The sequence below is a fragment of the Sitodiplosis mosellana genome, unplaced genomic scaffold, assembly GCF_009176505.1.
Source record: "Sitodiplosis mosellana isolate CC-2019 unplaced genomic scaffold, AAFC_SMos_1.0 Smas_scaffold_6181, whole genome shotgun sequence".
NCBI lineage: Eukaryota > Metazoa > Arthropoda > Insecta > Diptera > Cecidomyiidae > Sitodiplosis > Sitodiplosis mosellana.
The window spans coordinates 2,358,544-2,386,469 of record NW_022601422.1 but is presented as its reverse complement, the minus strand read 5'-3'; the positions used below and the strand labels follow the sequence as shown (position 1 = coordinate 2,386,469).

At 39.6% G+C, this 27,926-nt stretch overlaps 1 protein-coding gene across 50 annotated transcripts in view; it reads right to left on the bottom strand.

Moving 5' to 3' along the window:
- Positions 1-27,926, bottom strand: part of LOC129576288 (dystonin) — a 141,673-nt gene that overhangs the window by 14,785 nt on the left and 98,962 nt on the right. For 45 of the 50 annotated variants that reach the window (XM_055461123.1, XM_055461124.1, XM_055461125.1 and 42 more), the window contains 10 exons: positions 26,583-26,666; positions 25,309-25,530; positions 20,142-20,263; positions 10,935-20,034; positions 8,567-8,713; positions 8,275-8,498; positions 6,199-8,155; positions 4,650-5,961; positions 1,376-4,547; positions 406-1,242 (listed from right to left, as the gene is read on the bottom strand). In XM_055461123.1, coding sequence (XP_055317098.1) covers positions 406-1,242; positions 1,376-4,547; positions 4,650-5,961; positions 6,199-8,155; positions 8,275-8,498; positions 8,567-8,713; positions 10,935-20,034; positions 20,142-20,263; positions 25,309-25,530; positions 26,583-26,666 — 17,177 coding nt within the window. Of the gene's footprint in view, positions 1-405; positions 1,243-1,375; positions 4,548-4,649; positions 5,962-6,198; positions 8,156-8,274; positions 8,499-8,566; positions 8,714-10,934; positions 20,035-20,141; positions 20,264-20,371; positions 22,139-23,302; positions 23,590-25,308; positions 25,531-26,582; positions 26,667-27,926 lie in introns of those variants that run through there. The other 5 variants (XM_055461130.1, XM_055461135.1, XM_055461134.1 and 2 more) reach the window with 3 other exon arrangements.

Sequence of the window (27,926 nt, the reverse complement as noted above, 5' to 3'; positions counted from 1 at the left end):
ATTATCGGGTTTTTGACAATCCATGCTTTGTATACGTAACGAAAATTAAAATCTTCAAAATTATACAGTAATTGGTTATTTAATCTTAATAAGGAACATAAATGTTGATGTCAGGCTCTTTTCAATTTTGGATAAAACAAAAAAATATCAATTCCAATTCAAAATTCCAATCTTTAAATCTTTTTTCCAAATAAAATAAGAAAAACAACATCAATTTATTGATTAAAAAATGATCTTGCCTTCCGATAGACCTTCATAGTGCGTATGGTGGAATGAATAATTGTGGCATGAGAAGAATACAATGATTTATATAAGAAATTACTTGATTATTTACACATTTTCGTTGTGTGAACTTGTGAATTAATTTTCTGAATTTTTCCAAAGAAATAAAATCGAAAAGCGTACCTGTTTAAAGCTTCAACTTCCACCATATATGGATCGACATCGTCTTTGAAGCGTCTGAGCTGTTCGATTTGCTTTTTGACGGCATCAATGTCAGCACCGATGGGGCCCAAATTGACGAAACGATCTTCGGCCTTGGTCAAGAATTCCAACAATTTCTGTAATGTTTCGTGGAATTCCATTGCTTTGTCCATGGCATCGATGAGATTCTCTTCGCGACGTGCATACAATGCAGTGATATTGTCCCAAGCATGATCCAAATCTTCGATGTGTTTCTTGACTTCGGGTTTTTCTGGTTCGCCACACAACAGCATCAAATTGTTGCCATTGCGACGCACTTGTTCCACATCCGGTTTGGTTTGGTTCATTTCTTGGTGGATTTCTTGCAACGCAATTTGTTGTTTCTTAATCTCTGATGGTTGAGCCGCTGGTGGTTCTTGCGATGTAAGTGTCTCTTCCAAATCTCTTAATGCTTCCATCACCTCTTGCAATTGACGCCAGAATTTCTCGGCGGCTGCATGTGCATCATCCAATGCTGCACCACGTTTTGTCGTTGCATTCTGCAAATCGTCCCACAATTTGTTCAATTTATCCAATTTATTCTTGAGATCCTTGATGGCCGGATCGGATTTATTGCCCTTGGCAATAATATCGTTTGCATCATGTTGTACTGTTGCAAATGCAACACCACGATTATCCAAATCGTCGATGATTGCTTTGTTGTCTTTGATTTGCTCGCGAATCTTTGGTGGATGAACCGATATCGGTTCAGCTTGATTCACTTGATCAGCAGTGTTCGATAGGGCACGCAACATTCCTTCCAATTTGTCGGCAAATTGACTGCAAAAATCAAAATCGGAAAATGTTTTTGTTTTTTAAAAAAAGGTGAACAAAGAAAATGGGTTCATGAGTGCATTTTGCTTTTCTCTCAAAAATGAGTTCGTTTAAATTGCAATGGAAACTAAAACCATACCTGGATTGCTGCAATGCTTCTTCCAATTTTTGTTGACGTTCGCGTAATTCGGCACGGAGTGCGGCATAGCGATCATTATCGCTGTCAAGAATTTCATGGATTCGTGGCACATCCTCTTCGGCAACGAGGTTTGCAAGAGCTTCACCGGTCTTATTGAGTTTGTCAAGCAATGGCTTGTGTTCGGAAATCGATTGGATGAGACGCTCGTTCTTGTCTTGTTGCAGGGCAATTTGATCGGGTCGCACAGCTGGTGCGCTAAGAACCGAAATTTGATGTTCCATATCGTCCAACCACAATGAGAATGTGTTGTGTGAATCGGCAAAGTGAATCGAAAGCTGTAATGCTTGTTCCAAAATTGACAAGCGATCGGCGCATGCATTAACCACCGTATCAACGATGTCTTTCAAATCTTCCAATTTTTCGCGCAATGCAGCCGTGTTATCGTTTGGCTGTGATTCACGCAACACCCTCTTGGCGGCCTCAGTCACATCACGTATGCGTCCCTTTTGGCTAGATATATCATCGTTGATGGCACGATGTTCTTTCAACTGAAGTCTCACCGAATCCGGTTCCATTGCCGGTGGATCAGCATCGCGCAATGTGGCGTCCATTTCACGGAACCATTCGAGCAATTCATCCAACTGCTCGATGACTTCTTTTGATCGTTGTTTGCTGAGATGCAAGCGTTCGGCCTTACGTTGAATTTGTTCGACGATCGCATCGAAACGGCGATTGTCACGTGTGACCAAACTTTCGATGGTTGCGGCTCCCTCACCTGGTGACAATTGGCACAATTGTGGCCCAACCAAATTGACCGTTTCCAATACTGGTCGCATTTCACTCAATTCACCTTCCAAGCGAAGAATGTCACTTTCACGTGGATCACCGGTGGCCAATGCACCTTCGGCAATTTGCAACCATTCGATCAAACGATTGTGAGCATCGTAGAATTTCTGTACGATTGGCAATGCTGCTTGATAGCTCTTCAGCAAATCACCACCCTTGTTGGTCAATTCACCGTAACGACGTTGAATCGAATCGAGTTTATCCTTCAGTTGAATGGCTTCATCGGCAGTGATGTGTTTCATGAGTTCGGAGCCAGCCTCAACGGTTGATTCGACATTTGGTGCACGGCGTGCAATGTCTTCGTTCAATTCAACCAAAATGTCCATCTGTTCGAGTAATTTATCGGTATGCACGGGAATGATACGGTAACGAGCCAAACGTTGCTCCATGCTTTCCATCCAGGCGATCAACTCTTGGTAGGTCAATACCAAATGGCGCAATCCTTGACGTGATTCGGCCAACAATTGACCAACGTTGTCACTGGCATCCACCAAATTGGTGTAACGATCGGTGATGCCGCGCACCTTTTCACCCAAGCCAATAGCCTCGTCTTCACCAACCAAACCCATCAACTGACCAGCGATATCGGTCAATTCGGAGAAATCTGGTTTCTTGCCCAAAATCTCATCGTGCAAAGCGTCATGTTCACGAATACGCTGTTGGATTTTCTCTTCATCCGTTGGGATCAATTCCATATTCTTGATGGTGCGTTCGGTTGAGTCTAACCAACGTGTCAATGGAATGAGACGATCTTGGAATAGTTTGGCCACCTTCATTGCTTCTTCGAGGTCACGTGTACGATTTTCAGCGGCATCGGTGAGTGCATTGAATCGATTCTTCAATTCCTTCAATTGACCTTCGATGGCTGCCTTCTCTGATGGATCGCAATTGTTGACCACTTCTTGACCGAGTTGAGCCAACGATGACATCGAATTTTGACGATCCAACAAAAGTTTTTTCAAGAATTTTTGCTCTTGCAATTGGGCTTTGACCACCTTGTAATCGGCACTTGGTGGTTTCTGGTTGGCAACCATTTCTTCAATGTCAGCCAGCCATTTCGATAAGCTGTCAAGAGCTTCCTGGAATTTACCGGATTGCAATAGAGCAACATCCAATTTGCGTTCTCTCAAATTCAATGCTTCTTTGATGTCATTCCATTTCTCGTTAAGTTTCTCCAAATCCTTTTCAAGCACCGATGTTGACACGCCACTCTGTGCGGTGCGTACTAAATCTTGACCCAATCGATTGACTTCGCCCACTGTGTGAGCCAATGGTTCAACGACTTTGTTGCGCAAATGACGCAAATCCTCTTGTTGGTTACGAATTTGATCCAATTCAGAGCTGACTGGTTTCAATCGACGAATTTCCTCGGCGACTTCGCTCAAATCATCGATGGTGGTGCCGTATGAATTGTAGAAATTCTCCAATTGTTTGAGTGCCTTCTTCAAAAGTTCTTCATGGTCACGAGTGCGGTTCTCCAAACGACGCACTGTCTTGCGTAGGCCAGCGATTTGTTCACGTGTTTGAATGGTGTCTGGTGAGAAACCAGCATCGACCAATTGTTCACCGGCACGTTCAACATCGTCAACATTGTCGGCAGCTTGTTGGATTTTAGCAATGATACGGTCAACATCGTTCAATTGGCTCTTAACCACCTTGATTTCACGACCTGGTGCCGGCAAAGCGTCGACCAGATTCTCTAATTCGGTCAAATCAACGCCCAAACTCTTGACTTTTTCGTTGAATTGAGTGACTGCTGTGGCAGCCGATTGCAATTCACCGCAACGATCATCCAAGCGAGCTTGCAAATCGTCGATGCGATCGCCAATAGCTTCAACTTCACCTTCCAAGTGGTTAGCATCGCCACCGGCAGCACGAGTCTCAGCATTGATGTCACCAGCCAATTTGCGCAATGATTGCAATGGTTTCTTCAATTCATTGACATCTTCACGGATTGCCTTAACACGTTCCAATAATTTTGGATCTTTTCCAGCACCGCCTAGGGCATCATGAGCACCCAAACGGTCTTCGCATCGGCCAACACGGTTGTCCAAGTTACGCAAATCGTCATTGAATTCACGAAGACGACGATCGCATGATTCGAGCGCTTGTTCGCGAAGCAAGAGGTCGTTCTTGAGTTTCTCCCATCGCTCTTTCATATCCTGTAATTCAGCCTTCACCGGTTCCTTGTCAACATCGCACGATGCAAGGAATGTTTCACCGAGTGCACGTGCATTATCGTATTCACCGGATCGCTTCCATACTTCGCTACGGAATGCCTGCAAATCTTTCAGTTGTTGGTCGAGCTGAGATTTCTTCAAGACACCTGATCGAAAAGAAACATTTTATTGGGTTAGTTATAGTTCAGTTTTGATTTTTTTTTTGTCCTGATTTATTTTGATCAATTCAGTTCGTAATTCGCATTTACCTGGTTTCAATGATGCCAATTTATCTTCGGCCGATCTCAACCACGAGAAGAATGATTCCGATGCACTGTGGTATTTCTTGCAGTGTTCCATGCTTGATTGCAATCGTGAATGTCGGTCAACCACTTCACGACGCAGTTTTTCCCATTGTTGTGAAATCTTGTCCAAATCACGTTGAATGGTGCGATCGCTGCTCAAAATGCCTGGTCGATTCTGTAGTTCTTTGCCCTTGTTCAACAGCATGATAATTTCATGTTCACGCGTAATAACGTCACGATAGATGGGTTCGTGCGTCTTAATTTGTTGTTCCAATGTTGGTTTGTGAGCTGAAATTAGCAAACGTTCACTGAGATTGCCCAATTCGCCTGACAACCAACCCAAAGTGCGAGCACAGCTTTCGCCAAATTGACGTCCATCACGAAGAGCCGCTTCAGTTTCTGCTTTGCGGTTGTCCAATTTCTTCTGTAATGCTTGATATTGTTTGCCAATGGCTCCAAGGCGAGCATTGACGTCAGCACGTGATGCTGGATCGCTCAAAACATTGCACAATGCAGCGCCGGCTGCTTCGGCATCGGCCAACAATGGACGTTGACCTTCCAATTGACGATCCAAATTGTCGATTTTACGAAGATTCTCTTGATGATCACCATCGCCTGGCACTTTGTCCAAGTCGTCGCTAATCTTTTGCAATGCATCACGAAGACGGCTAAGGCCAGCGTCAAATTCTTTGCTTGTATCGGCAGCGGCACCCAAACTTTGGGCTCGCTCATCCAAACGACCCACCAAATCGTCCCATTTGTCTTGCAAATTCTGCAATTTAGTCGAAACTGACTTGCTTTCGGGTGAGGCTGGATTCAATTGATCCAAAATACCGTGGCCAATGTCTTGCAAGTGTTTCAATTGTGGTTGCTGTGTACGGAACTCTTCACGTAATACTTGCACTTGTTGTACTTGTGATTGTACCATGCGTGGATCTGATGAAATTGGACCCAAGACAGTTAACATACGTTCTTTAGCGGTCAACCAGTTGTTGAGATTGTCATGGGTGTCGAGGAAGTCACGGATTTGCTCCGAGAAATCAATACGATTCTTGCACAAATCGTTAAGGTTCTTCCAACGTTCGGCCACATCATCCAATTCGGCCTTTAGTTGATCAGCACCCTGGACGTCTGGCTTCCGACGAAGCAAATCTTTGATTTGCGTTTTGGTTGAGTCGAGCAAGCTTTGCTTCTCGTACATTTCTTCCAAAACCTTACGAGCTTGACGCGTACATTTCTCAGCATCATCTTTGCTGGAAATGGTGTCCTTTGGCACCTGTATGGGGACGAGAATATTTCAATATTTTTTTCGACTCATCTTCTAATTTCTATCGAAAAATATAATCACAAATAGAAGAACAATGGCAATGGCAATGAAAACGCAAATCCCATGAATATAATTTTTTTCTGCGTTTCGCCGATAGTCTTCGATTTTATTCGGAATATGATTTCAAATTGAATAAAAATTGATAAAACTATACAAATCATTTCGATTCCACTCAAAATTTCTTACCTGTCGTTGAATTTTGTCCAAGAATGCCGATAGCGATTTAAGATTTTCGTGATGTTTCTTAACTTCATCGCGTAGGCTGTCCAATTCGTTTTGGCGATCGTTCAAACGTACACCAACCAAACTGTAGCGATTGTTGATTTCGTTGAGCTGTTGTTGGATCGGTGACAAATCGGAAAGTTGAAAACCGTCTTGCGATGATCGTCGACTTCCGAATCCACTAGAACCACCCGGTGACAATGGCGATACGGACGGGCTGCCCTTGGTTGGCGATGGTGAACGACCATCGCCCGATAGACGACGCAATGGGCTGGCTGCTGTACGTTTGATTGGACTATAGCTGGAGCGTTTTCGTGATGGGCTATCTGGCCGAATCAACAGATCGTATTGTGTTCCCAAATCGTTGACCTTGTCAATGGTTGGTGCATAGTCACGATGTTCCTTGGCGAGTGGTTTCAATTCTTCAATTTGCCGATTAATGGTGTTCAAATCAACGGCAACTGGTGCCAAATTATTTGTTCGGCTTTCAATGCTGGTCAACCAAGTGTTAACTTGATTCTTGAGATTTTCATAGGCATTGTGTTGTTCGGCACGTTGTTTCGAGAGTTTTGCCTTTTCGCTAATGGCCAAATCAAGACTCTTCCATTGATTTTCCAAAGCTTTAACACGATCACGTACTGGTCCGGTGTCGGTAACATCGCGTTTGCCAACCAAATCTTTGCCTTGGCGCACACAATCCTCGTACAATGGCCGAATGTGATCTTTGATACGGTTCAATTCGTTCATACGAGCCGAAAGTTCATCGATCGAAAGTGAGACTAAATCGCGATTCTCAAGAGCATCTTGAATGTGACACAATTCCGTTTCAACGCTTGAGCTCTCGTCGTTGAATTTATCCAGTTGCACCAATGTTTCGTCCAAGAATTCGCCACGTTTAAGCGCTTTGTCGTACAGTTTTTCGTATTTTCCAACGACATCTTGGAGTTTGCCTTGAATCTTTTTGGCGATGCGTGCATTCGAAGCAGTTGCGGTCAAATCATTTGCCGACGCTGTAACACTTTCGATACTGGCTTGATGTGATTCCAAATCGGCCAACAATGCACGATGTTCACGGATTTGCTCTTGTAACCGCTCTTTGATCAACGAAGCCGGACGGAATTGCAATTTGAATTTATCCTCGGTTTGGTTGACCCAATTGCCGAGACCATCCAAAGCGTCTTGCACACCTTGTGATTGAACGAGTGCCGTGTCCAACAACTTGCATCTATCACCGAGTGATTCTAGTAGCTGATTGTATTTGTCTTTAAGTTGTTCAACCGGCACTTCCAGTGCGGATACTTCGGATGGGCTTAATTGGCCAGACATTGATTTCAGCAATGCGTTGAGCGCTTGTTGAGCGCTATCAATTAAACGTCCCTGGTTTAAGAATTCTTTGTGCAATGCTTTCGTTTCGTTCATTTGTTCTTGTACTGATTGTGGATCAGCTGCTACTGGATCGGATAGAACGGCACTGACACGCGGTTGAATGCCCTTCAACCAATTGGTTGCCTTATCCAATGCATCTTGGTATTCGCGTTGACGACCACCCAAACCAGACAGACGATCGGACAATGCGTTGGCACGGTGCAATAGATCTTTGTATTGAGCCGACACCAATTGTACTTCCTTACGGATTGGACTGTCTGAATTGGACAATGGTTCCACGTGATGCAAACGTTCTGGCAACGATGTACGGAAATCGTTGAGTGTACCGAGATAGTCTTTGCATTCATCGACAAACTTCTGGGCAGCCATCGAAATGAAACGCAAATCGGCTTGATGGGCGATCACATCGCTGACAAAATCGCGAATCGATTCCGACTGCGATGCCAAGCGATTCAAATCGGATAGGGCACGTTCCTTGTCTTCCAATGTACGACGACTGGTTTGCAACCAAGTGGAGAATACTTCGAGCTCAGATCTGAATGACAAAATGGAACGAACATTTCGTGTTAATGAGTGTTTAAAGGATGAATAACACTAAAGTGGAATGAACTTGAAAAACGAGACGAATTTTCAATTAAAACATTTGATATTTACCTCAATTTGCTAAGCTCGTCGCGTGCAGCACCGAGTTTCTTCAACAATTTCGATGTACGATCTTGAGCACGGTCAACACGTGATCGAAGCTCACGTCCTGAATTCTCGAGACTGGTCACCTCTGGTGCACTGAGTACATCTCCTCCGGTTAGCACAAGTTGACGCACTTGTTCCAAACAAGATGCAACTGGTCGTGATTGTCCATCAATTTCCTCTTTGATTTGCTGTTGGACAAGGAAAGATTAAATTAAAATGTTGATCTACAAAAGTAATTGTTTTCAATAACTTTTACCTTGAGTAAATTGATTTGGTTGCGTAACTCATCGATGTATTCTTTTGGTCCGCCAACTGAGGCGATTTTCTGCTCGATTTGTCCAATCCATTTCAACAAACCAGATAAGTTATCTTCGCATAAGTTGAACTTCTCAATGACGGCTTGCTGTTTTGCGTAACAATTTAAAATGGGAAAACCAATTAGAAATGTGATTTGAATCGAGATGGAGAATGAGAAAAAGCAAACGCCCAAAATGAAATACACTAAAAATAAACATGAGTGTCAAATGATGCAAAAAAAAAAAATGATGATAAAATCAAAGGATAAAAAATGTGTATCATTATTTCAAATGCGAAAAAACTCTATCCAGAGCAAAAAAGAAAACATAAAATACCTGCTGTTTCTTTGTGTTTCAAAGTAGAGACAAAACAACAAGATAGAGGAAAATGTATGTAGCAAAACAAGACAAAGTCTCATAAATGGGTGGAAAGCAACGACAATAGACATAATCACTTAAAATACGAAAAACGCAAATGATAGCAATAAAAATAACACCCCAACACAAGGATAAAAATCCAGCCAATCTATAAACTAGGAACACACACGCAAATAAAGTTGCAACTAAAACTAGATAACAATTGTTTTTTTTTTTTTTTTTTAACCAGAAGAAGATACAAAACATTCACATAAAGTTCATAAAACTTATGCTGAAATAAACCCATAATCCATGCAAAAGTAAAACCCATCAAAAATTAGGTAAAAATAAATTAATTTGGTTAATATGCCTTAAAATTATTTTTTGTTCTTTTTTTTATTGGCTGAAAATGCTGCAAAATGAAAATATCGTATATAAAATAATAACCTGTAAATGAAATAAAAACACAATCGTTTAAATAAAACCAAAATTTTCACCGCATTCTCCGTAGCATAAAATGTGCCAAATTAAGCCATGCAATCAAAAAACGAAAAACCTCGTGCATTCTTATCAATAAAGTATTTCATGCAATTTAAGTACAATATATGGCGCAAAAAATATATGTTTGAATAAGTAAAAAAAAACGAAGATTCTTGTTCTTGAATTGATGAATGATGATGACGATTTTAAGGCGTTTTTTGTATGATTATGTGTGACCTTTTTTTTAAATTTGAATATGGAAAACAAATAGGCTGCAAAGTATGAAGAGAGTTCGTTTTTTAATGTGTACATAGCGGAAACGATTAGCGTTCGTGAACAAAACTGCATTGTTGTTGGTTTGCTTATGTCTCTGTGTGTGTGTTGATGTCGATTTATGCAATACAAAAATTAGCCATTTGATGGAACATTTTGTATGTTGTTGTTATTGTGATTATTTGTTCGAAAGCTTTGCGAGAGAAACGAAATGCGAGTTCATTGTCTGTTCTTATGAGCATTGAGACTAACGCCTTAATTTTGTTGATGTTGTTGTTGTTTGCAATGAGAATGGTGGTGCTTGGTGATGGATTAGTACCATGAGATTTTGAACATTGTTTTTTTTTTTTACATCGCATGGAATATTATTTTTTGGCGCTTGGAACAGAGTCGAATTTTGAAAAATGAAATTTTGACCAACAATTTGAATTTACTTTTCTTTACTAAAAATGTTGTTAATAATTTTTTTGAAAATTCGGATTTTTCTGTGCAAATTTTTTCGATTTTCCGGATAATTCAGTCAAAAAAAGCCGATTAATAACAAACAGATGTGAGTGTGGGATTAAATGAAACGGAAGAATTTTGGCGGAGGGTTCAGAAGAAATTGATCGTTTTTTGGTAGTCGCATTTAGACGAACAAAATAAGTAACTTTAACCAAAACACAGTTGAAAGACGAATGAAATCGTTTCAATTGCTCAAATCGATTTCTTCAAAATCCCCAAAATGCATATATAAATGTGTTTATGTTCAAAATGTTTTAGACAAAAACATGGATGCATTTCATCGAAAGACATGCAAAAATAAAATGAATAAAAGCCGAAAATTTGGAATGGAATAAAAAAAGAGGCATTTTAGAAAAAGGGGGTGAGTGCGTGAAAGTGTATGAGAAAATGAAAAAAAAGGAAGAAAAAAAAGGTGTTAGCTCAATGTTTGTTTCTGTTGTTTTCAATGAAATCTGTTTGAATTGGCACGAAAAGAAGCGTTTTGAACGAAAAAAAAAAAAAAAATGAATTAAAACTTAAGAAACGCAGAAAGAAGCTGTACCAATAATGTACGCGTTAATCTTTCGAAAAAAATTAAATTAATGACAACAAATCCAAAAAGAAAAAAAAATGTAGACATCGAAAATAAAAAAATAGAACAGATGCAGTTGAATGCTTGGTTATTCTTGGTAAATGTGTTTGTGTGTCGCGCGTGTGATCACAATAACAACTCACCCGCTGTTCAGCTGGCAACAAGAATCCTTTTTCTTGTGCTTTTACCAAATCAAGTTTTTCGTTGTCGGATTTTATGAGTTGCCCGTTCGTTGGGTCAACGATATTGAGTGTAATGGCCGCTGTTAACGGTATTATCGTGCTGTTCGATGTGTCTCGAACAACGGTCGTTGTTGGATCAATGAGTCCGGATGCGATTGCATCGTTCAATGTGATGCTATTCACTTGTGGCTGTTTAGCAGCATCGACGGTGGTGTATGTCGATTCGGTGGCAAATGGATCGACGAATTGGCCGTCTTGTGGGTTGTACAAGTGATACGAAAGCGCTTCCAATAAGCCAAATGAACGTTTCGGTGTGACGAGAAGACCAATTTCGTAGGCGCTTTGTAGTGCGTACAATTTGGATGTTGTCGAATCGACAACGTTCGCTTTTTCCGCATCGATCAAACCTTTGCGATAGGCTTCAGGCAATCGAACGAGCTTATGTTTTGCACCGTCTTTTATTAACGCCGATTCCGGGTCAATTAATCCTTGTCCAACGGCATCTTTTAGCAGATGCTCTTTTTTCGTGGTGTCCAGTGAATCGATAAATTTGCCCGTTGGTAAATTCAATTGCTTGGACTCGACCGCATATTCAAATGAAATCGGTTCACGCGTATAAATTACGAATGTTTTATCAAATACAAAGAACGATGATTTTGGATCGACAACAGCACGAATCTCCGGATCGATGTGATTGATTATGTGTTTGAGTGCTTTGAATTTACCAGTGATTGGATCTTTGAAGACGGATGTTTCTGGATTGATGATTTCATAGCGAATTGCTTCGCGTAGCGTCATTTCACGCGGTGTTTTCGATACGGGTGACATGGTTAGGTCGATGCTATCGTGACGAATTATCGAGTGACCGGTGACTGGTCGATCGATGGTAACAAGTAATCCTTTCTCCAGTGCAACATCGAAAGTGTAGGCTAGTTTGGATTTAGGATCGAGTACTTTGCCTTTGGCAACATCAATATCACCCTCGGTAATGGCCTGTTTCAAAGGCTTGTATTGACCAGTGATTAAATTTTTGAAGACAGTCGTTTCACCATCGATTAAACCATTATCGATAGTTTCTTGCAACGTAAATGGTACATTCAATGCTGGATCGATAAATTTGCCATTGTCAGCGTTCAAAAGCTTCATTTTAACGGCTTTTTCCACCGACAACAATTTTTGATTGGATACAATGAGACCGCGTCTTCGTGCCTCAACCAAATCAAGCGTGTATTGTGGCAGAATATACACGCCTTGTTTATCGTCAATAATTTGAGCGTTAGTTGCTTCGTTCAATTTCAAGTATTTACCGGTGGTGGTGTCTTTAACCAGCGATGCAACTGGGCTGACCAGATCTTCGACGCATGCTTGTTGCAACGAAAGTCGTCGATTATTTACCGGATGAATGATTTGCTTGGTGTGACGATCGTACAAGCCCATTGCAATTACCTCATACAAACCGAATGAACCATTTTCGATGTCAACGATCAAGCCCAGTGCCATTGCTTCGCTTAGCGGAACAAATGTGTCACTGCCAGGCTCTTTGAAAACGCCTTCGCGACGATCAATGAGACGTGCACGACACGTTTCACCCAGTGACAACAATGCCTCTTCGTGTTCATTGAAATAGCACGGCAATTGTGGATTGATTGTAAATCGACGGATTGCTTCGAGCAGTGTGATTTTACGGCCGGATTTTGTGTCATGAATTTTACCCGATTTACTATCATAAAGACCTTGATGAATGGCCCGTTGAATGCTAATCGGAGCATTTGTATCGGTGAGCAAGCCCAAATCGAATGCTTCACGCAATGTGATACGCTTGTCACCGATTAAAATCAACGCATTTTCACCGTCAATTAGACCCGTTTGTGTGGCTTCAATTAGTGAAATTGGCTTGTAAAGGCCGCTGCTTAAATCTTTCATTTGAACTGAATTTGGATCAATCAAATTTCGACCCAATGACTGAGAAATTGTCAATCGTTTACCGCTCTTTGGATCCATGAACAAACCGGTTTGTTCATCATACAATCCTTTGAGCATTGTTTCACACAGGCTAATTGGTTTTTTCACTTCGATCAAAATACCACGATCGAAAGCTTCTCGAAAGTCAATTTTATTGTCATAGTCATCCAAAACCATTCCGCGACGCACATCAACAATGCCCGATTCAACGGCCAATTCGAATGGCAGCACGCGACCTTTAACATTAACAATGGTCGATTGAGCATCGATAATGCCACGACGAATGGCTCTTTCAGCCGATAATTTTTCCGATGTTTGAGACGTACTAAATTTACCTGATTTTGGATCATAAATACCCTTGAATACGGCATCTGGCAAAGTGCATTTGCGTTTCGATTGAATGAGTATACCTCGTTCGAATGCATCAATCAATGTAAGTTTGAGACCTGATCGTGGATCAATGGCGATGCCAGTACGAGGATCAATAATTCCACGTCGAATGGCTTCGAGCAATGTAATTATTTCACCTGTGCGAGGATCAATGATAACCATATCTTGTACTTGCACTGAATTATCTTTTAGTGCTTGTTCTAGTGTAACTTGAGTGCCGTCGATGGTCAATAAGCCAGTCATCGGATCGTACAGATGACGAATGATCAACTCAGAAAGAGAATATGGTTTATTGGCACTAAATAAATAGCCTTTGCTCATTGCATCGTCCAATGGAAGCTCTGGCCGGGTAATAACACCACGATTAGCGTCAACCAATCCAGATTCAATGGCATCATTCAACGGCAGTACATCATCGATTTTTTCATCTTTCACTAAAATCGATGATGTGTCAATCCACCCAGATTTGATGGCATCGTATAAGGTGTCTTGATTTCCGGTTATCGGATTAAGGAATGTACCCGTTTGCGATAGATAATATTGTTTGATTAGTACTTGAAGTAAATCCCAGTTAATAGGTTTTGTTTGAATTAAACCTTCATTATATGCCACATCAAGTGGCACCAATTCATCATTACGCTTCACTTTGCCCGTGTACAAGACCAGCTGCTTGTTCAATGCATCATTGAGAGGTACGCTTTCGTTTGTACTTAGGTCTTTAATCAGTGAAATCTCCGGATTAACAATACCATTATCGATGGCTTCTCGAATATTGTACGAGTTTCTCTTGGAAATGTCATAAATGACACCTTCACTGGGTTCGTACAGATTTTGCCGTAGGACGGCTTCCAGAGAAATGGCCGGTTGTTTGGCGGTAAGGAGTAATCCATCGTCACATGCTTTGGCAAATTCGATGGTTTCTTTTGTTTTTGGATTGACAATAACACCTTGTCGCAGATCAACAACACCGCGATCGACGGCTTCCGACATTGAAATCGTTTGGCCAGTAACTGGTTCTTTAATAAGCAATCGTTCAATGCGAATCGTACCCGTTTTTATGGCATTCGCAATTGATTCCGGCTCAATTTCTTCGGTAACACTTTCAACGCCCGGTGATTTCAATGGTGCTTCAGTGCTGTACGATGAATCCACACGATCGGATTTATCGTCATCTTCTTCTTCGTCTTCTTCGGGAATACGTTCGAGAATCCAACGTCTTCGTGCACATTCAAAGAATGGAACACGTTGACCTGTCTTCGAATCGACCATGTGACCTGAATTCTTGTCAATTAACGGCTTTTCCAAAGCCACTTCGAATGGTTCGTACACATTCTGACTCAAATCTTTGACATAAATATTTGATGGATCGAATAAATTCAAATCGTAAATAAAGGAATAAAATGGAATACGCTCTTGCGTATCTGGATTTACAAATGATTCTGTTTCTTTGTCAAAGACACCGTACAGCTCGAGCTGTTCAGGTGTTAGCGTTTCGTTGATTCGAATTATCGGTGCCGTTGTTTCGATTGTCACCGTTGAAACATTTGGATCAACCACTTCAGGGTATTGCACACCTTCGGATTCAATTAATTTTACTGTTTCTACAACAATATCCTTTATCTCTTCCGAACCTATTTGCACCTGTGGAATGTTTGGTTTTTCAGTTTCGAGCACTTGAGTGCCAGTAATCGTAACAGTCGTAGTCGTTTTCATCGTTGTTGACGGCGTTGAGACTGTGAATGTGCTCGATTGTTCGGGCTCTGATTGAACTTCTTGTACAGTAACTTTGGTACGTGCTTGTGGCACTGGTTTTTCGGTTTTGACCACTTTTACAGGCTCTTCCAATTGTTCTAATTTTTCTAAATCGTCAGGTTTTTCTGATTTTTGCAATTTTTCTGGTTCTTCCAAAATTGCTGCCTCAACCGGCTGCTCTTCAATAATTTCAACAGTTTGAGTTCGTTGAATTGAAGTTGGTATTTCGATAATCATCGATTTTTTACCTCTTTCAACTACCTCTGGCTTTTTGACTTCTACTGATTTTTCTATTTTAACCGATGTTTCGGGGTTTTCTGCCTTTTCCGGTTTCTTTTTCTCTACATTTTTTTCAGCTTTTGGTTTGTCAATCTTTCTGGCAACATTCTTAACGGCATCAGCGACAGCCATGCCGGCTAAAATTGGTGCACCGACAACGGCCATCAAGCCCAATTTCGCTGCCTCTTTAACATTGACCTTTTTGCCGGTGGGTTGTTTGATTTCACCCGTTTTGGCATCGATCAATCCAACTTTAACGCCGTCTTCAAGTGTTTGTGCTTTGCCCGATTTAACGTCAAACACAACCGATTTGCTATCAATGATGCCCTCTTTCATGGCATCAGTGAATGTAACCAATCGCTGTGGATTCTTTGGATCTCTGAATTGTTTGCTTTGTTCATCGAAAATGGTATCAACGGCTTCGGAAAGAGTCATCGACTCGGTTTTCGGTGTGCCTTCACTTTCATTATCGCTAGATTTATCGTCAGTTTCAAGAATGCCATCGCTAACAGCCTGTTGAATTGGCATAATTGTACCAGACGATGGATCCGTATACGTTCCAGCTTTAATATCGACAAGACCACGACGAATTGCATCGGAGAAATTAACTTTAATCTCACGAGTTGCAAACTGTTTACTAGTTTGACTCTCATCTTTGATAATGCCCTTCTGTTTGGCTTCGTCGATCGAAAGAATTTGGCCGGTTTGAAGGTGTTTCACTTCATTTGGTGACACCAGCGCATAGCCACTGAGCAATTCAACCATTTTCGTTGTAATGGTGTGATACGATGTAACCGTTTCGGTAACTGAAGTGTGTGGCCCGGACGAATGCAATTGAATCAATTCGGGCAATGGTTTAACAACCAAGAGGCCATTTTCAATGGCTTCAGCAATGGGAACAATTTCCAAAGTATTTGGATTTTTAACAGTGCCCGAAGCGAAATCAACCAGACCGGCATCGAGTGCATCGGAAATATTGATGCTATCAACATTTGGTGTATAAGGCAAAGCCATAATTGTATTATTTTCGATGGCTTGAAGTAAAGGCACGCGTTCACCAGTAATTGGATGTACGAATTCTTGTGTTTTTGGATCAACCGCACCACGTTTAATGGCAACAGACAATGTCATGCCCAATGGTGGCATATCACTTGAATCTTTGCGTGGGGATTTCACATCGACAGGGAAAGCTTTCTGCTGAATGGCTGTAAGTAAATCGACTTTGCCCAAATTCTTAGCGGTCACCAAACAGTTTTCTTCGTCGATCACACCCTTTTCGATGGCCGTTTGCAAGGTGATCGTTTCGTTTGTATACGGATCAACAACATGTGACAATGGATCAACAATTTCACAAATAATTGCTTCGCGTAAATTCAAAATGTTGCCCGTTTCGGGGTGAATAATTTTCAATGAATTCGGATCGATTAGACCTTGGTCCTTGAGCTGAGCAATAGACAAACTCTTGTTGAGCGGTACTAGAATTTGATTTGTACCATCGGCGTCGAGAATGCCGCGTTCAATCGCCTTGTTTATTGTCAAAACATCACCACGTTGTGGATCAACGATGGCGCCCGAGTCGCCTTCAATTTTATCGGTTTTAACAACATCCGAAAGCGTTTGAACATCACCATTCTCATCAAGGAACACTTCTCTTGTTTCCAGCGCTTCGGCCGTTTTAGCATCGATCAAACCCTTTGCAACGGCATCCTTTGGCCGAACAATCTTTTTGCGCATTTTTTGCAAAACAATCGGCTTAGATTCGCGTTCTGGACTTGAGGGAGTGCGTCCAATTGAAACGGTATACTTTGTATGGCTTGGTGAATACGAAGGTGAAACGGCTAAAAGTTCTTCTTTTGAAATTAAACCGCGTTCGTATGCGATTTCGTATGGGATTTGTTGCCCAGATTTCGGATCAAAAATGAATTTCAGCGATTCGATGGCACCGGCTGCGGCAACCAATGGCGAACCAATGACTGCCAACAAACCGAGCTTCGATGCATTTATCAAATCGATTTTATTATTTGAAGCATCAATCAGTTGACCCGTTTTACTATCAACCACATTACTTTCAATGGCCTCTTTCACCGTGAGTGGTGTCCCGGTTTTTGGATCAATTATTTTCACCATATTACTATCGACTAAACCTTTTTCAACGGCCGACAATATATTCTCCGATTGGCCGGTTTCGGTGAAAATGACCAGAGCTGTTGATGGATCATAAATGATGCCAGGCACCAATTGAATTGGTTCGGGACTAGGCATTTCTTGTGATTGTGTTCGTGACTTAACCAGAATACGTGTTTGTAATTCCGATTTGTCTGCATCTTGTACAAAGTGAATGGTAGCGGTTTTATCACTCGGTTGCGTTACTGTGACAGCATCCTCGAGAATGATTAAACCTGAATCGATGGCCTGTTTCATGCCAATTAATTTATTGTTCTTTTTGTAGTTGCCAATTGGATCTAAAATACGTTTTTCAAAGCTACGTTTTACGCTGATCTTTCGACCATTCGTTGGATCAATCACAGACACTGAGGCTGGATTGATAATCTCTAGCTGAATACATTCTTCGAAGCTAACCAATCGATCGGTAGCTGTAATATGGAAAAGACCGGTCATTGGATCGAACAAACGATTTTCGATGGCAGTTGAAAGGAGCCATCCTTCCGGTGGCACTTCGAGGAAATGCTCGGTCGCTTGCATTGGAATCACTTTTTGTTCAACGGTCAAGAAATCCGTTGTTATTTTCTTTGTATCGAGTTTCTTTTCGACTTTTGTTTCCGTATGGAATGTTGAGTATTCTTTTGACGGTGACATCACTTCGGCAACACTCGACTTTTGCTGAATTGGAACCTGGTGAATGGTTTTGGTTCGTTGAATCTTTTCACTCAACTGTTCGGGTTCAATGGATTTACGGATCAGTGTGATGGTCGAGTGTGCAGCTGGAATTGGAATGTTTACACTATTCGAATCGGGTAAAATGAATCGATGGTTAAGCGCTTGTTGGATTGAATAAATTTTGCCTGTATTTGGATCGGTGAATAATTGGCGTTTTTCATCAATGTAACCAAGACGCACGGCTTCGGTAAACGTTAAAACCGTTTCAACCTGTGACTTTGGATCGATTTGATCATCGTCATCGGTGATTGTAACATATCGTCGTATTGTCTTGGTAACCGTTTCCGTGGTTAGCGTAATATTTAATAAACTGCTTAACAATAAAGCACCTTCGGATGTGATTAATTTCGATTCGATCGCATGATCCAATGGAACAATAGCTTTTGTTTTGGGATGTAAAAGAAAACCGGATTTCGGATCGATTAAATCGTAATAGACTAAATCTAACACAGATAACTCTTTGCCGGTGGCATCAAATACGCCAATTGGCCGATTGATCATTTCATAGAATTCAGGACGAATCAGCCCACTTTCAATGGCCACTGACAATGGAATTAAATTACCTTTGCCGGTATCCAATTGATACTGGCCATCTTTTTTGCGTAGAATATTTTTGTTTAGTGCCACATTGATTGAGACAAAATCATTGGAATAGGGATCTTTGAAGCCGTCTATATTGAAAATGGATCGCTGTGAAACAGACGAAATAAGGCCACGTTCAACGGCTTCCGGTATTGACATTTCTTCTTGTGTAATTGCATCACGATATTTGGAATCGGGTAAAACAATGCCTTCGGCCAATGCTTGACCCAATGTAATTTTCTCGTCTTTTGTTTTTGTCACCGATTTTATCGAATCTTTGTCGAGCACACCGATGCCAATTGCATCCAAAATGCTCAATTTATTGCGACGCGTCGGTGAAATAATCGTACCGTTCTTCTCTAGCAGATTCAAATCACAAACATCTTTCAATGTCATCGGTTTACCGATGAGCTGTCGATTCTTTGCTTCGATAAATGTTAGCTTTTCCTTTGTCACATTTTGCATGTAACGACCGGTTTTGGCATTCAAAATGCCAGCGTCCAGTGCTTGTTGTATCGTAATTTTAATATCGTTCTTTGCATCGACAATTTCGCGTACGTGCGGTGTTATCAAACCATTTACAATGGCCGAATCCAAACGGAATTTATCGCCAGAATTGCGATCCATGACCCAACCACTTGTGTCAACGAGACCGTGCACAATTGCATCCGATAAGCACAATTCGTTCGGTTTGATTTTTACACTTTCGTTGTGCGTTACGACGGTATAGCCCGTGGCGCCTACATCATCATCATCATCATTCGCATTTCGTGACGACGACGTGGTCGTTGTGGTGGTTATTACCTTAATACGCTTCTCAGTTGAATCATAACCATTTTCCGCTTCGGATAATTCACGCTGGATCACCTCCAACAAACTGATCGGTTTGCCTGCATGGAATGCTGCACCCGGTTGCAATAGGCTATTGGCAAGTGTTGCATCGATTAAATTCCGTTCGACTGCCTCCTCCAGCGAGATACGTTGATCTTGATTCAACACAATTTCACCCGTTCGCACGTCCAATATTCGCGACTGTATGGCCTCGCCAATGGTCAAAACACGTCCCGAATTCGGATCAATCACGCCTGGCTTGTTCAAGATATTGGCACGCGGCTCAATAATCGTATTGCCATTATCCGTTGTATCACTCAATCGCTTAACATCCGTTTGCAATGTTGACGTTCTCGTTGTTATGAATCTAGGAATGAAAGAAATGGACACAGAGAATATCGTTTAGAAAATAAAAACGATTCGATTTCATTTTCGGAGGCTAGTCGATTATTCAGATTCGAAGTCAAAACTTACTGTGATGTGCTGTACGATGTGGTGTATAAATCCTCATCGCTAACTTCGCTCTGAGGTGTATTGCCAATGACAAACTCCGACCGATAGGTTCGAAGTGGTTGACGTAAACTCTCCGCATAGCGCTGAAAAAATGAACGAATTTGATTTTAAACACATTGAACACTCACCAGTTGAGCTAACACAGCTTACTCAATATACAGAACAAATACATTCGATCGGTTAAAACATACCAAAATTTCATAGGCAAAATTATATGTTTTCTTATTTTGCGTATCGTCTTCCATTGTGATGTTCACGTTTCAATATATATGTGCGCTTACGTGAAAATCCAACGTAATTTTCGTATAGAATTTTCTCTTTTACTATTATCGCCACTTAATTCTTTACATAATTAAATTTCACTCGGAATTCATCGGTGAAAAGCTATTCAAATGAGTCAATGATTATTGAGATTGCATTTCAAACAGAATTTACAGACAAACCAAACGAACAGAAAAATTTGCCGGCCGCCCACTCACGCTTGAGCGCGTACGACGAAATAAATGCGGAAAAGTATGTCAAAGAAAATGTGTTTCGTGCGTTTCGTAGAAGAAGAAAAAAAAAAAACGGCTCGTTACACGCCCAAAACTTGTAAACTGGCACGATGTAAATTTATAAACAAAGCAATTCGATATGCTTTGAATTAAATCGAACTGTTCCATTTTGCTTGAATTGCGGCGAAAATCACGAATGCAAATCGGCTATCGGTCAAATCGATTGGAATGAATCAGAACGTTTTGTTCTAGAGATATATTGATTTCACTACTTTAATCAATTTTCATTCGATTTTCAGCGTGAAAATGTTCATTGATTTATCGATAACACGAAAGAGAGAAGAGAAAATAGCGAACGAAAAATAAATTCAAAACGAAAAGTAAATCGAAGTTTATCAAACAATTTTCTACGGATTCGGCGAATAGCACAAAAATAATTTCTGAATGAACCGTATGGTTCGGAGGATTTTCCCTCACTGCATGACGTTTTGCCAGACGTCAAGTGTTTTATGTATGTGTGCATATGTGCCAACAGCGCGCAAACGTTACATCTCTCTGTACCGAATGAAATGAACTGAATCAGCTGTTCCACTTTGCCGCATATGACTGTGTGTGTATGTGTGTGTGTGTGTGTCTGTGCACTATTTTCAAATCGGCTACATCACAACTCAATCGATGGAGAGAAAAAAAAAAACAACAAAAAAACCCCGTGTGACTTTGTTCGTTATCGAAACATGCAGACAATTTACAACACTAACCTATTCCACGGGCAAATCGATAAATTGATTTGAATATTTCAAGTTGGTGTTTTATTTAATATTGTCGTGTGCTACAGGTGTATTTCTAGAATGTGATTCGCCGAAAAAGAAAAACAGACGAAAAAAAAAAACAAATCACTCTCCACATTAATATGATAATAACAATACCACAAAATTGTTGGCCGTTCGTTTTTTTTTTTTTCGCTTGCGCCATTACATTATGAGATAATCATTAGCATTAAATTCATTCGAATTGCAGTTCACCTCATGCACAAGGTTCATATCAAAATAAGCGATCAAAAAAGCGCATTTCAAATTGGATGCTCTCATCATTTCTTCGAAAACTGCAATTAAATCAGAAATATACAGTGATTTGCTGTTTAGTCGCTTGCACTGATTTGCTGTTGCCATATTTGAATTTAATGAAATGCAAATGTTTCGTGCTCAATCGAAAATGAAAAGTGAAAACTAGTTTCAGAAGAAAAAGAAAAAAATAATCGCTGACGGCTTAGAATTCAAGACAACTACAGAGAGCATAGAATTCATCAAATGTTCATCCATTTGAATGACACAAATGATGTATTTTGCATTCCACAGCCAGCAGAATATGTGAAATATTTCGGAAATCTTGGTATAAATGGCGCAATCTTTGATTTATATGACTTTGTGAAACGTGTTTGAAACACAGAAAAAAAAAAAAAAAAAACAACGAAAACATTTCCGCTGTTTTAATTTTGTTTTGCTGCGATACGCATTCTAGAATAGGTTTATGATGGTAGCCTTCAGCAAAACCGATTTGAATCAACCGGAAAAGTGCACGAAGACCGAAGAAGAGTCGGCCACACATACAATCAACTTTGCACTCCTGTGCATGTGTATGTGATACGGTGGACAATCGCCGATTTTTCGATAGATAGCAGGAATCAGAAGTTAATTGTTTGATCTCTGCAACGAAATCCATTGATTTGAAACAATTGGAATGCGTGCGCGTAAAGTCGGTGATACCAACAAAAAAAACGGCGAAAGTAAAACTAAGGGATCATCGGCAGGCGTAAAAATTACGTCATTTCAACGTTACAAGAGAAAACGATCGGCTGCAAACAACAGGCAACCAAAATATGAATTCGTATAACTAAAATTTAAAGAAACTTGTAAGAACAACAAAAAAAAGCACACTACATTTTTTTTCTCGCCGGATCTTGATACGACTATGCAAGCCTTGACTACCACAATTTTACTTTCATAACTCACAGGCCGCGATTCTTTTTCACACATTTGGTGTAGTATACATTTTTTTTTTGTGTGAGCGCCTTTTATTTCGTTGTTTTTTTTTGCTCTCTAATTTTTTTTTTTTTCTTTTTTCTTTCGTTTCGTTAGTTCGCTTGGCAAAACTATAAATATTCATAGCATCGTTATATTCATCATTCACCACTAACTCATACTCGTTCAATTTCTGACATTTCGGATTCATTAACTGACCGTTTCGACCGTAATTCAGTTCGAATGAAATTGTAAAACAGCAAAAAGGAAGGAACAATTCAATCAAATCGATCATTCTTCTGAAGAAAAACTTGGTCGAAACTCGCATTTTTGTGATTGTAAAGTAGATATCGTTAGAAATTCGTGCGAAAAAAAATGAGTAATTAGTTTACATTGAGTGTGACACAATAGCCCAAAGTTATCGGTCGGAAGTGTGATGAAATTGTCAAGAATATCGAAGTAATAAAATTGTTTTGTTTACGATTCGATCTTTTCTCTGTGTATGTTCAAAATCATAAAGTTTTCCAATAGTCGAGTGATACATGCAAAAAAGCAGATTCCATGTCGTTTGGTTCGGCTTTAACTTGTGAAATTCGATGGAAATACGCACAATTTTCTAGATTCATTACCCAATCAAACAACCGACGCAAATCTTCAATTTTAAATCCAATTAAATTACCGAAAATACGAAACCGAAACAAAAACTTATAAGAAACCAACCAACTATTTTCGAAATGAGATTTACACTAAGTAATTCGTAGTGTAGAAAAAAGAAACGCACGACAGAACTGTATCGACAGAATGTGTGTTTAAGCACGCGACACACGAACGATTATTATCAAACATCGACTAAGTGATTGGCGTTGTGTGTTGAATGCTCAAAGCGCCAACATCGTCGCATTCAAGCGGCACTGTCTCCTGCCACACACTCACGTCCGGCGACAAATGTGTATTTTTTCTATTGCCTACGTTCTATAGACGTGTGTCTTTCAGTCCGTGTGAATACGATCCGATGATTTGTTGTGTGTGAATTCTCAGAGTGGACACGATACGCGATCGGTCTTAACGACGCACTCTAAGCGTACGCTTCATAAATTTCGCTGGTAGTTAAACAAAAATATAGAGAGCGAGACCTTTTTCTTTTTTCTTTGCCTAATAATATTCGTTGTGATCGAGTTTCAGTGTGTAATGCTCCGCGTAATATATCCGCACTGGATACTTCAATCGCTATTGACAAATCGATTCACGTCGCGCAAAAACGAAGCCTGCTCTAACAAAAGCTTACAAAATGTTGCTGATAACATTTGTTTGCCGAAAACAAAAAAAAAAATGAAATATATCACTGCGATCAGAAGTACTTGCAGTTTTGATAACAAACTAAAGTTCACTTTAAATTGGTTTGAATAAAAACAAACTCATTCACAGCGTTGCTTGCAAATTCATTTTCGCTGCTCAGCTTGTTAATGTATCCAAATGCTTGTTGGAACAGAGCGTGTCTCAAGTTGAACAATTTCAACTATTAATTGCGAACGGAGCGTGAAAAGTATATGAGAGAGAGGGAGAAAGAAATCCGCACGGGAAAAAGAATAGTGCGTTAATGAACTTAATGGGAATTACGTCATTTTTTTTAATGTAAAATCGTATATATTTATCTTGTCGGTCATTTGAGGGTGTATTTTTTGATTGAATCTTGTCCAACTGTCATGACTAGACTGTGAAATCGTCTGTCCCTGTTGTGAATTGTATCCCTCTTCATCGGCGATTTTCATTTGGATAATGAGCCAAGTGAACGTGCAAGCATGCCAATTTTAACTCTAACACTTTGATTCGTAAGATTTCTTCTAAAATTGACGAATTCACATCATTTCGCACCTCTTGTTTTTTTTTTTAACTTTCGATTTTCGGTCGCAGTCATCACGTATACCATCTCATCGTTTCGTTAAAATAAAACAAATGCTGTAAAACTGTTTTTTCTTTAACGAAGCTCTTAAAATTCAAGCATAAAACGAACAGTCGCAAAGTACTTGTTCGAAAAAGGAAAAGAATATGACATCATTCTGCTGGTGACCGCTTTGCCGATATATATATTTTGTTTACTATTTCAATGTCTTTCGCTTGTTTCGTTGAAATTGGAGAGCGGCAGCATACGACTGGCAAAGCAAATTTGAGCAACAACAAAAAAACACTCACAAGAGTAAATGAATGAAATCATATTTTCGACCAAGAAATGTGGAGAACCCACTTGTTCATTTAAATAAATTGAAAACGAGTCTATGATGTCAAACTGGATATCTTTTGTGAGTTTTTGTCATTAAAAAAAAAAGCGAATGTGAATTCTGTGATTTTTTTTTCCGGTGGCTAAAATTCCAAACAGCGAAAATCCGCTGTCAATGATCATACATGCGCTCGCGTTTGCTTCGCATTTCCAGACTGATGATCACATACTAACCAATTTAAACGGGATGCAAATTAATTCGGCGGCTAATCAAATCAAAACAGCCTTGATCGATACCAAAATCAGATATATGCCGCATTGTTTGATCGATCGAATGTGTTTGTTTATTTGTATATCACGTCTTTAAATACGAAAAAAAAATGCGTTTAAAAAGTACTTACCAATCCTTCGGCACCGCTGACTTCGATGGCGGTCTTCAGACGTTGCGACAATTGTTCCAGTAATCGTTGGAACTTGGTGTTGAGTGTATCGAGGCGTTCGGTGAAAACTTCATTGGCGCCAGGATCCTGACCGGGTGGTCGAAGATCTCGTCGTGGCGGTGAGAAACTGGGACGTGTTTCGACTAGCCAATCGGTGTAATGCAAACACTTTGTGTCATAGATCTGTGCATCATCATCGAATGACAATGACGGTGATAGTGACGATGGGCACAGCACGTTGATGATGATATTGTTGATGTTGATGTGGTTTGAATTTATTCAAATTTGTTTGGATTTTTGTTTTGGATTCGACGATTGCATGGCATTTGGGTGTTTTATTCATTTTATTGGTTTTATTTTTATTTTGGTTATTTTTGTAGATAGGCGGTTGAGTTTGTGTGTGTTGGTTTGGGTTTTATTCAGATGATGTTAGAAATTTGAGTTTTTGTTTGTTTGTTTGATGTCAAATTAGTTGTGTGTGTGTGTGTAGTTCGCGTGTTGATGGATTAAAAAAATATATTAAATTTTATTACTTCAACAGAATTGAAATTTTTTTTCGTAGTCGCCTAAGTAATAAAAAAGTAACGTTAAACTAGCTTAACAAAATAGTTAAGATCGAAACGATTTTCTTCCTTCACTCAAAACTACGGTGAGAATTTTTACGAGATTATTAGGATGATTTAGAGATGAAGGGTCAGAACCAAATGAAACCAGCACAGTATAATAGATCAATAGAAGAAACAAATTTGCACTTGTCCATTATTATTGTCTGGCATTGAATTTTTGAGAGAAGCAGGGTCAGTTGTAGATAATTTGGAATTGTTGAATTAATTGTAGAAAAAAAAGGAGAAAAAGTTCAAAGTTTGAAGATGTTTTCGATTCATTCAATTCATTCATCAGAATAAACACACGAACAAGGACACATGCTCATCACGCATTCACCTATTCACAATGTTCAATCAGAAATTTCACCGATTTTCTGAATCATACGTGCACACGTAACAATTTGACATTGATCAAAATGAGAGCGTCTTTTTATCACAAAATGTTTTTTTTTTCTTCTGTAAAACTCTCATCTCATCATCGCAACAATAGAGAGAAAAAAAATGCATATAAAAATACAGTTTTTTTTTTCGTTCGCTGTTCACATCGTCGAATGAAGAAGAAGAAAAAAAAATTCAAGAAAACATGGCGACATAACTTCAATAGAACACCTTACATCTAATTAAACATACCTTAGCTTCGCGTAACAAACGACCTCCATTCAAATTAACCTGTTCTATTTTTGGTGTGCGCTCAACAGCTTTTCCAAGTAAATCCTTTTGATTTATAATTCATTTTAAAGAGAAACATGTTGCGTGTAATTTTTTTGTTTGCGTTCGTTGCATTTTGTGCAAATATTTGGTTCATATTATTTTGGTCGTTATTTAACGTTTTTGTGTGCGTGAAAGAGTTATGTGTGTTGTTGTTTTTGGGCGTGTGATGATCAAACGCATCACGTGCATTTATTTTATTACGAAATTTATCCGAGTTTTGTTTATTTTGTTATTTTACGGTTATTTTCATTGGTTTTTTTTTTATGGTGATGGTGATGGTGATGTTGGTGGTGGTGTTCACGAAGGGGGCAGGAGGATCAGTTTGGGTGTATATGTGTGAATGTGTATATTTGGGTATTCAATGTTGATTCACCAGAGCACATTTTATCAGAACAAATTTATGTCGTTTTTTTTTTGTCGGTTTATCAAGTGATTTCATTTAATTGCATTTCGTTTAAATTCACATATTTATCATTTGAATTTGTTTCAAGGGGATGCAGATTTTTTTTTTTTAAAGGAGATCAAAGAGATGGGGGAGACAAATCGAAAAGATTAGAATTAGTAAAAAAAAATACGAAAAAAAATTCAATCTAATTCTAGAATGAAGTTAGCGTAACCAAACCATCGTTAACCCATTTGTTTTCTCTATGCCAAATGATTCTACTTTTTTTTTGTCAATTTTTCCCAATAAAAAATCAATTGACAACAAAAAAAAAAAAAAAACTCATCTCAAATGTTGAGCTGAATTGGTTTTATTGGTGCTTAGTAAGGCTTACTGCTTACTCTTCGTTAACGATAGTGAGTACGTTAATATTGTCTATAATGTAATCTTAGCGCTAAATGTGAGTTGGTGGTGCATTGTTTTTTTTTCCTTTATTTCGTTTTTTTTGGTAAAATAGTGTATTGTTTGATTTGTGTATTTACTATTCTTTTTGTGGGAAGGAGAGGACATATTTTATGTCGTGTGTTTTTATTAGCAAGTGGCTGTTGGTCAAATCATATGTGCTTTATTATCGATAAAGTAAAAAATAAAATCGATGGGTGTTAGAAAAAAAAATTTATCAACTAAAATTGGCTTGCGTGTATTTAACAGTGTGTCGGCAAAATCAGTAGTAGATCATTACAAAACAATTGATGTGCAGTAAAATTCAGTAACAGCAGAACGGTTTATGTCTCGAGCGGTTTTTCATATGTATACTTAACTCTACTGAAATAGACTCGCTATCGAAATTCTTCGACATTTTAACGGAAAAAAATCAAATT